Genomic DNA, 11374 nt, shown 5'->3' on the forward strand with positions numbered 1-11374 from the left:
CGCCCGTATTTTAAATTTCAAAATTAACCATGGATGTGGCCTAAAAACATTTTATTTGGAGTTAACAGATTTTTAAATTAAAATATGTATACTTAAGTCAATAATTTAAGTACCTACCTACATATTTTAGGCAAAGGTATGAAAGCAGAAGATCTAGGAAACATTTGTTTTTTAGTCCTCTAATCACTAATGTAATAACACCTTTTTTGTAACTATATTCTTGCAAATAAATGTAATTTGAATTTGAATTTGAATGGATTAACTACTTTCTATTTGTAATTATGAAACTTACTATTATAATATTATACCATTATTACCGTTATTAATATAGGGTTTTCATAGTATTTTTTCTGAATCTTTAATAAAATGACAACACCATATTAAATATATATACTATAATTTGTATACGTAGTATATTATTATTAGTCTGTGATACTATGAATACTTAATACTAAAACATAAAAACTTAACCAGTTTGCGGAAACAAATGAAAGATATGCAGTTATTTTACAAAAGCGCTTGAATTATTTATTAAAAATTTCGTCAGCAATAAAATCGCTTAAAGCAAACAAGTCGAACTTACTAACAATTCGGGCCGATATTAATTAACAAGCCCAGCACTCTTTGTTTACTTGTAGTCTGCAATTATTTATGTTGTTATAAGTTTATGGTAGGCGTATTTCTGTGATTGTCTTTTTGAATGGAAACTTAAAAAAATATAGATATGCGTGTTTTTAAAGGTGAAATATGTGGGTTATATAAAAACTGATAGCTCTATAGGCTTTTATTAAAAATAAATTGATTGATTTTGCGTAATTTTTTATTTCAGCCAGGATTCGTAATTTTACTGGTCTTCTCTATAATCAGGGAATTCAACTATGCTTTGCTATATCAGTAAGGGCCGATTTTTCAATGCTTGGATAAAACTTATCCGTCCAATAAAGTATAAGAGCGAGCGCGCACGAGCAACTTTGTCTCCGAAACTATTTTGTCTCCGCAACTATTTTGTCTCTCCCATCAATTTGTATTGGGAGTTGCGTCGCTACGTGCGCGCACTTTCATACTAGCCCATAGGTTGGAGAGACAAAATAGTTGCGGAGACAAAATAGTCGCGGAGACAAAGTTGCTCGTGTGCGCTAGCTCTTATACGATAATATTAAAATGTCACGTAAACTGTCAAATACGGGCAATTAGAATACGTTTTTAAAATGGTAGTTTTATACATTATACGACGAATAAGTTTATCTAAGCATTGAAAAATCGGCCCTTAATGAAACACATTAAAATCTTTAATTCCACACAAAACCTACAGATTGCAATACTCATTTCATCAGTCAATTCCATATTACAAATTGTACGAACAGGATTGAATATCCGCGTAGAGGTATTGAATAAAAACAACGTAGGGCGGCGCGGAGGCTGTAAGCAATTTACTGGTCGCAAATATTTACCGCGACGGCCTTTGTCGATATTTTGATTGCACCGGATTGTATCGAACCTTCGTCCCTTCAGGTTGATGAATATGCAGAGTGGAACCGACGATATTTCACGTATTTTTCCCGATATTTTTGCTGGGAACTTGTTAAGTTTGTATGCATTATAGGGTGGTGTTATTATACTAGTTTTTAACTAACATGATGCCAAGAGTGTATCTATGCATATGTTTTTATGACTAAGGATTAAGGAACTATAAATATGTATACAAAAAAGTTAAATAATATTTACTGGAACGATAATGATACATTTATTAATTGCGTTGATAGTCTTTGTGAAAGAGTGGAAATAGATAGCGCTTTATTCCATTACTAGCTTTCCGCCCGCGGTTTCGCCCGCTTTGTCTAAAACATAATAAATTATATACTAAAACCTTCCTCTTGAATCACTCTATCTATTAAAAAAAAACGCATCAAAATCCGTTGCGTAGTTTTAAAGATAGACAGAGAAAGCGACTTTGTTTTATACGTCCGTATTTAAGCAAAAAGGAACCACCCAGCAAAAACGCACTTCTGAGATATCAAAGGATTTACAAAAACATTTGCAGCTCTGTCAGATGAAGTAAAATTAATATTTATTTTATTTAAATTAATTGATAAATTACTTATTTAAGTATGTGTATATAAGTTTGCTCTGAATATTCTTAAACTTTCTAGATAATTAAGAAAATGTGCATGTGGTTCCTTTTAACATTTATCAATTGATAGGTTTTCTCTTATACAAAAAGGAACCACATCCCAGGGATTTAATGATATAAATGAAACTATGTATTTATAATATCGTAATTAAAGCTTTAATTAATAAAATATATAAAATAATACTTATATAGGACGTTTATTCGACGTTATCATCAAATTGGATTTCGAAATCCACCGTGTCTAGTCCATCTATGTGGTCTTCTATTGCATCATTACTAATGAGACCGTTATAAAAACTGTGCATCTTGTGGAATGAGATGTAATATGGACTGAATATCGCTAGAAGGTGAAGAAAGCTTCTCCAGAGGCAGCGACGTATAAGGTTCTTCGTTATCTTCTGTAATAAAAAGAAAAAAGCTTTAAATAAAGCCACGTGGCTTTTATACGTAGGTGATATGGCGACAGCAAAATATTATTAGTTCTTATAAAGCCGTGTCCCTACTAGACGACTAAGTATGTTGTATGTACATGCGCCATGTACAAAAAACTGGCTAAGTGCGAGTCGGACTCGCGCAACAAAGAGTTCCGTACCATTATCTATAAAAACGGCAAAAAAATCACGGCTTATGGGAGCTTCTTAAATATTTATTAAGCTATTGCATAGCTTCTATCGCGGGCCTTGAGCGCGGGGACCGAATCGAGAAATTCCGTAACGAAAAAACCTCACGCTCTCCACTACGACGGGCTCGGAGGTGTGGCTTGAAGGCATGCTATGCAATAGCTTTCCCGCGGCAGTCCCCGAATGCCACACGTCTTTTTTTATTCTGTTTTTTAGTATTTGTTGTTACAGCGGCATCAGAAATACATCATATTATGAAATTTCGACTGTCTAACTGTCACGATTCATGAGACAGAGGGATAGACAGACGGACAGCGGAGTCTTAGTAATAGGGTCTCGTTTTACCCTTTGGGTACGGGACCCTAAAAATCATACGCAACTTGATACATGTCTGTGGTGGCAACCCTAGCAAAAAATTAAATAAACTTGTTAAAATTTTGAATTTCGCAGGCTAGGGCCTTGTTCCGGTCAAAACAGTAGCCGCGCGAGTTTTAAAATCAAACAAATAATTATATGCGCTGAATGATGTGGCTGAATGTACTGTACTGAATCTGAATCTAAACGTATTTTACCAAAATAGTAGGTAGGTACCTAGATCATCAACAGTTATTTTTAAAACAGGGTTTAGACTTTAGTAGTTTCATCTCACAATGGCAGATGAATCGTAACAAAATGACTCTTAATTCGACTCGCCGCGCCTTCGTGAACAACGACATTGTCGTTAAAATACGTAAATCCACAGAGGATTCCTCTTGTACTTACTTAATGAACTATCTTCTTAAAATCACACCACAATCGGGAATGAATCAAAAGTGGATAAAGCGTACCTGCATCTCAGATTCAATAAGTACTTAAATGCATTAAATAAAACTACTTACCCGTTGTATCTTCATTATTATCTTCGGTGTTCGTCTCCAATGCTTTTCCGTTTTGCTTAAAAAATTGGAGTTTTGCACTTTGAGCTATTTAAGTAATGAAATACGTTGTTTAAAGATGAGAAGCATTGTAACAAGTCAAGGCATTTGGTTCCATATAGCGATGATGGGTTTCAGAATGTTTTACAATATTTATTTATGCATAATAGAACCGAATGCTTGTGGTTTTATTTTGCAATAAAAAATTACAATTAAATTATGTATTTATTTTACGCATAACCATACCACAGAAACCTGGTTCCATTTTGTGTATTAAAAATAATTGTTATTAATAGAAATATGTGTAATGTATAATGGTACCAAGTAGGTGTGGATCTGTTTTGTATAAAATGACATGATAGTAATATCGTTTATTTGTTTGAACAAAGCAGTCCCGTGGTGCTGTGGTTCGGTTTTGCTTAATATGGTATTATTCGTTGTTGCTGGTGGTTCCTTTCTGCTTTTAGTATACCTTGTTTCCAACGTAAAAATCATGTGGTTCTTGTTTGTATAAGAATTTAGACCACTTTTGAATGAGTATTCTTTAATAAAAGTAAAAAACGAAATTTGTCGAGTGGTTCCATTTTGCATAAATACGGACAATTTACTATGTAGTATGATATTACTTATTTTTAGAACGCTTTTAAAGTTGAATTCCAATTGAGTTTTCCTTATTATTATTCGGTACATGATAATAAAAACATAAAAGGTAAGAAATAAAACAGCCGCGCTTTATAATTTAACTGTTATCATTTATTATAAAGGAAATGTAGTCCAATGGGCTCGTGGGGCAGTCTTCAGTGTAGTATTCACATTTATTCTCCAATCCCCAATATTCAGCTTCATAGTAACAGTCTTCTATATCGTCTTCTGACATCGATAATGATGGCCTGAGAAATGGAAAACCATAAAAATATAAGCGACGTATAAAAACAATAGCATTTTTTTGTAACAGTCGTAAGTGTCTTTTCACATATGAGGATCATGTCTACGTTCAGCAGTTAATAGATTTTTAGAGGTAAAATCCTGTATAATAATTGAAGTGATTCCTCGGGAAGATGAATTGAGTTAGGTATCATCCGCAAAACTTTTATACTTAACTCATCAGCAACTTACACAGAATGCTTATAAACATTGATCTAAATAAGCTCCTACATGTGTGTAAATACCCTTACTTCACGTAGCAATTTAAAAATTTATCAAAAAGTTGTATGAAAATATTTTCCACAACATCACGCCTCAAACATTAAGCTCTTTCCCAGGCGCCTCTACCAATATTGTTTTAAGCACAATGTTTTGCAAACTCCATCCAACATGTAACAGCTATTTATATCATCAAACTTATCTACAAAGTAACTTACGTCAGGACGAGATGAAGTAAATCGCCTAGGATGCCGTTATGCAAGAAATGCGAGGTGGCGTTCTCACAAATAGCTCTGAGTAAGCAAGGGCGTCCCGAGTGGCCGTGCCTGCAAGCAAAAATAGACATTAGCGCTACTCGAGTGCCTTTTTTAAAGACCATTATCCCGTGTATTACTAAGCAATGCATAGGGATAGCCTACGAGCGTACGGTCGGGTATTTACATCGTGCCGTGGCGTCTGTTTTTAGGAAAGGAATTTCGTTGCTAACGTCATGAAATGTTGGCTCATTTTCGAATGCAGGGTTTTCATATGAAACGTGTCATAGTTGTGGTCACATAGTTGATTTAGGGACCCGCAGAGCTGGCAACGCATTAGCCTCTCGTTACAAATGCGCATTGGCGACAGTACTCAGTTTTAATCAGGTAGGTCTTTATATGGGTGATACCTACGGAGTTCATTAAAACTATATTCCATTTGTGTTTGAGCCGGGGTAATGAGATATTCTAAAGCTTATGTATTTTTTTTTATTAAAAAACCTTAATTATGTTAATGAGATCTGTTCATGGTTTGATACACAATAGATATAGAGGAAAGTAACCAAATATGGAATACCATTTTGTTTTTGGGATATAAAAATAAAACTTTGCATAAATTAAATCAGTTTATTGTTTTTACTGGTCAGTCATACATCTATAAGTAATAATTAACAGCATTTAACGAAATATGTCAGTAATCAAATTAAAATTTTACACAAAAATCAAAATCCCAAATGAATAACCAAATATGGAATAGGTACCCATATATGGAATATAAGCATAAATCAACATAACAATAACAAAAATGTAATGAATATCTTTGAGATCAATTAAATGAATGTAACATATTGTGATAAATGGAAGAAGTTACGTAATTACTTGCAAAAGTCACAAATCCAGATCCATCTGGACCAGCACATCGTAATGTGTTCAGAGCCCATACATCAAGCATTTAATTCAACTTTCTCCACTTTCATCCATGGAAAAAAGTATTGAACAGAACCTCCTGACTCTGCTGATGCATGTATGTTACATTCTGCATCTGCAGAGTCAGAAGGCACTTGGTCCATCAACTCATCATGTTCCACTACCTTCATCAAACTGGATAACGTCTAGTTCCTCAATCTTTCTTCTTCACTATCATCCTTATTTTTCTTCGATTGTTTGTTTCTCTTAATAAAGTTAATAACGTTGAAAGAAGAAATAGAAATATAATGATGAAATAAAGTTGTCCTAGGGACTTGGAAATCCTGTGCCGCTTTCAAATACCCCATTTTCTTTTCTCGGACGAATTTTATAGATTGTGCCGTTTTTTCTTCATCCCAGATTTTTCGTTAGGTTGATTATGCACCGGACATTCTAAAAACAAACATTACATACAGTTTTTCAAAAAATAATAGCAAGTTTATAGTATTCCATAATTAGACACCGACGATTGTCCATATTTGGATTTTTATACTCGTTCAAACTCTTCTAAATATTTTTTCAATTCACAATATTTTAAAGACAAAAGATCACAAAATGGTGAAATAAACATAATACCGATATACTAAATAGTATAACACTTATGTAAACAAACATAATAGCCGGTAAATACTCATTTATTACTTACCTTAAAAAATTTCTGCATGGCAACAAAACAAAACACCCCTGCCACACGGAAACCGTTCACGCAACTAACTCGATGGTGTTAGTGCGATAATTAGTACACCAAATGAAACAGAAGATGGTCGAATGTTGCGATTCATACTTATAGTCTTAGAGAAAAGAAGGAATTCCATATTAGGATACTATTCCATATTTGGTGACTTTCCTATTATATATTATGTCTGATTGTGTAATATTTTGTTTTAGTTTTAAGTTTTTTTTACCATGTTTTTGTTCTTACTTTATTTTTATTTTTTCTGTTTCTGTGTGGCTTGTATACTTTTTCGTTTGTTATCAATAAATGTTTTATTTATTTATTTATTTATATACCTTATAAGTTTCAAAACGAATGCCCTAATTTAAAAAGACTGCAAGACAGTAGTTAGATGCAAACATAAAAAAGAAATACATAAAAACTTTACTATTAAAGAACCAAATTCAACATAAATTAATTACGCTATTTCACACTAAAGCAAACCAAATGTATAATATAGTAATTAGTTGACAAACTAGTTAACCAATACCCACCAAACGTCACTGCGAACCATTTAACACAAATCACAATTTAGCGGCATACAACAATATAGAAGCAATTTAAGTTGAAATCGCACCCGTTCATTAGGTTTGTAATACATTTGGTTTATTGGGTCGTGTTCTATTGCTCTTGTACGGCTTTATTAGTGCTTCTGTCGAAATGACAAGGCTTAAAGGGCTCAGGAATTGGAATCGAGTTGGTTAACGTGATTTGTCGATATTAATGTTGAGCCACTGCAATTCTTACGCGAGCTGTGTGCTGTGTTTCGGTCGTGATTTAGAAATTTCTGGAAGCTATTTTCTGTGATTTATTTTGTGCACTTATACTCTTGATATTTACTCTTTATTGAAGACTGTAGTTGCCTGAATTCCGATTGGAAGTTGCAGACAGATAGTGTTATTAAGCATAGCTTAAATACTCAATTGGAAAGCTTTATTTTGATTTTATCGAATCAAGAACTTGATACAATTATTTCTTCTTACGCCTATCATGTTCCTAGCTGTTATTTTGATAAGGATTCATAATGATTTATTTATATCCACTTACTTTTCCAGCATTGACTCGATTAAAGTGTAGATATATCTTCTTGTGATCATGTTCTTGGTATCAATGGTGCTACGCTGTTCCCGTTTACTCGGTATCTTGAAATTAAACAAATTTTGATCTTTTAATTGAAATTACTTAGTACGTCATTTTATAATAGTAGATTTCACTCACGCACTCTCTAACGATAGTTAGTCTGGTGATAACCAGACGCTAAAATAATCGTATTCATGATAATATTTGACGTAGTAAGGATTATTTTCAAGAAAAATAACAGTGCCGAATAAGTCTGTTGCAAAATTTTCGTAGACTTCAAATTCTATAACGGCAAAACATTAAGTTTTTCAATTTAATATCTTGCAATAAACGCCGCTCATGTATGAATGCAGTTTGGAACTTACCTCAATATCACCTAGCAGAGGTTCGAGGTAGGTAGCATTGTCAACGCTGTAGTAATTAGCTTCGAAGAACCAAGCCACGGTTACCGTCGACTCCGACTCCAGAGGGATCGCTACTGTTACAAATACCTGCGAATAGTTTTGGATATATAATATGCTCAGTTATTCAGCTTATGAGAGTTTGAGTAGTTGAAATAAATGTTCTATTGAGATACAATTGTGTTTTAGTTTTTATATATTTACTAGCTTTCCGCCCGCGGCTTCGCCCGCTGTCTAAAACCTAATAAATTATATACCAAAACCTTCCTTGTGAATCACTCTATCTATTAAAAAATACCTCACAAAATTCTGTTGCGTAGTTTTAAAGATTTAAGCGTACAAAGAGACTCAGGGACAGAAAAAGCATCTTGCTTTTATACTATGTAGTGATGTTCGGATGTTGGAAAAGCAATCTGTTTTGCTACCTTTATTGTATACTAGTGGTCCGCCCCGGCTTCGCCCGTGGTACATATTTTGCAATAAAAGGTAGCCTATGTCCTTTCTCGGGTATCAAAATATCTCCATACCAAATTTCATGCAAATTGGTTCAGTAGTTTAGGCGTGATTGAGTAACAGACAGACAGACAGAGTTACTTTCGCATTTATAATATTAGTAAGGATATAGGTTTTGTAAAGTTAACTTTCTTATTGCACCAGAAGCTATTATTAAATTACATCGATGTACTTATATCAAGTAATTGTAAACTTTATAGAGTTAGGAATTAATAGTGTAATCGCGTCATTATAAATGCCATGCATATATGTATTATAATAACAAGAGTATTGTGTGACTCTTTGGCTTGTCTTTTTCAGAATCACATCCATTTTTGTATGAAATCATCATCAGAATCTCCCATTTTTCTGTTTGGAATACAATAAAGGTTAGTATTATGTGAATAAAGGCATATACTTACACCATATTGTGTACTCGGAGTAAATATTAAGTATCTTCTTTGCCTGCTGTTATGATTACGTTTTCCATCGACCACAGTGTGGAGCGCGTATAATCTGGAAAAGATGTTAATATTCAGAATAAAGCGGCTGGTAAAAATCGTATTCTATTCCTCGTGTTTCGTATATTTATATTCGGATTCACAGCTTTAGATTTGCTTTGTTTAGCTTGTCTGTAAGTAAATATGATGACGTCAGAAAATGTATGAAAATATACCTAACCTCAAAAGTGAAAAATCAGCTATCAGGAACACAAACAGCAAGTGACATAATGACCTTTAATACTTAGATTTCATAAGTTTTCGGTATTAAAATACGAGTAATAAAATAGTTATAAAACAAACAGTTTCCAAAAGTATACAGAAAATCATGTTAAATACGTACATGATGATATAATTGCTAATCCACATACTGCTGTAATTTGGTAAAACCGCTGTCGTGAAGATTTTGACGGAGTGTGTGTTTCTTTAAGGAAATAGCTGAAATGCTCTAACGTCAGACCTGACACAATCTGGACTTTGTGGCCAATGATTTAAGGAACAATATGAACTTTATTCTTCGGTGATAAATTTGAATTTTGGTCGTAGCAGCGGTTGTAAAGGCTAGATTTGACGTTCTAATATGAGCTTAGCGGGATATTCGTGTAGATCATCCCGAATGTGTGACAAGCTTATTTGGACAAGGAATTTGAGATCCGTTAGGCAAGCTGGTGAAACGGTTCTGAAAATAATAGCGGTTACCCTTTGGTTTGTGCATGCATTTAGAGTCTCTGTATTGGGACGTGAAAAGGTGGTAATATATTGAAAAATTACAGTATCTCTTGTGGAGCAAGTCGTGGGCGGTTTAAGTCTATATAATATTACTATAGTCCCTGCGTTGGATTCGTGCTGTTAAAAATCAGTATATAATATAAAAGGGTATAGAAATAGCGCATACCCATGTGAGTGGTAAATATACATAGTTGTGTAGTAGTGTAGTACAACCTTAAAACTCGAAAAGTTCAATAAAGTTTTAAGTCCGATTAATGCTGTAATTGCGAAAGAACAATAGGCTGTCTCTACATGTTTAAAACTCTATGTTCTTACCGATTAGACACAGAAAATTCCATAGGCATTTTTTGGTAAAAAAAAACAAACTTGATGTGATTGGAATAGGACTTATCAAATTTATTTATAATAAAGTATCGTTATTATTATTATTGTACCTATTTCATATTGACTTTATCAAAATAATATAAAAAGAACACAAGACACATTTTATGACACAAAAGTTCAGGAGGAAAGATGCCGAAAAAATAACATCTAGTCCGGGATACATCGCCCATTTTTGCAAGTGATTACTATCAAGCTAATTTTTCGTGAGTAGCTTTATTTTGATGAGATGCCCAATAATTTCATGTACGAAACTCTCGATTGTGGTAGCTTACAGAGGTAACAAGGATAAAAATTTTTGATTTGACGGTTCTCAAATATTTATTACGCAATTTGTAGGACAATATGTCTGTTGAATTCTGTGGTTGAATTATACAAGTATTAAATAAGTGAAAATAAAAAAATCAGCTGGTTAGTAATCATTTATGATGACTTCGTTATCGATACACATTGGAAAGGGGGACTCTTTGATCAAACCATAGATTTTGTAGGACAAATATTTTTTCGAATAATTTAGATAATTATCTTGAGATTGAACAAAAAAAAAACATTCAGTTGGTAATTAATATTTGAGAACCATCAAATCAAAATATTTTATCCTTGTTTCCTCTGGTAGCTACCACAATCGAGAGTTTCGTACATGAAATTATTGGGCATCTCATCAAAATAAAGCTACTCACGAAAAATTAGCTTGATAGTAATCACTTGCAAAAATGGACGATGTATCCCGGACTAATCATAAAAAGGACATAAAAGAGATATACTGAATTAGGAGGAAATTTGCACAAACATGTCAGCGAGAATAAAACGAATGTATATTATAAGTATATCATATATAATGGATATAATGATTTACTATGGTTATTTTAACTAGATTTCTGTCTTTGGTTTCTCGCGCGTACATCATATTTTCGCGCTAGACTTTCCCATGCCTTATTCATAAGCTTTGTTTTTTTTTTTAAAAAGTATGTTCTGCAATCTATCTAAGTATATACTTATTAACTAAGCTTATTAAGTATATACCGATGTTGGTATCTACATTAATCTA

General features: G+C 33.3%; 1 protein-coding gene across 1 annotated transcript; it reads right to left on the reverse strand.

Annotated features, from left to right (window-relative positions):
• Positions 1-4404: 4404 nt before the first annotated feature.
• On the reverse strand, positions 4405-10289 carry LOC149900300 (uncharacterized). The gene is made up of 6 exons (XM_090113413.1): positions 10261-10289; positions 9139-9232; positions 8189-8314; positions 7791-7885; positions 5027-5134; positions 4405-4555 (listed from the first exon to the last, which is right to left on the reverse strand). The coding sequence occupies exons 1-6, from the start codon at positions 10287-10289 to the stop codon at positions 4405-4407; spliced, it is 603 nt and encodes a 200-aa protein (XP_089969539.1).
• Positions 10290-11374: the final 1085 nt, after the last annotated feature.

This window comes from Colias eurytheme, chromosome 19, assembly GCF_061535395.1.
Source record: "Colias eurytheme isolate Ceu_HAF_F1 chromosome 19, ilColEury1 Martin Lab GWU primary, whole genome shotgun sequence".
Taxonomy (NCBI): domain Eukaryota; kingdom Metazoa; phylum Arthropoda; class Insecta; order Lepidoptera; family Pieridae; genus Colias; species Colias eurytheme.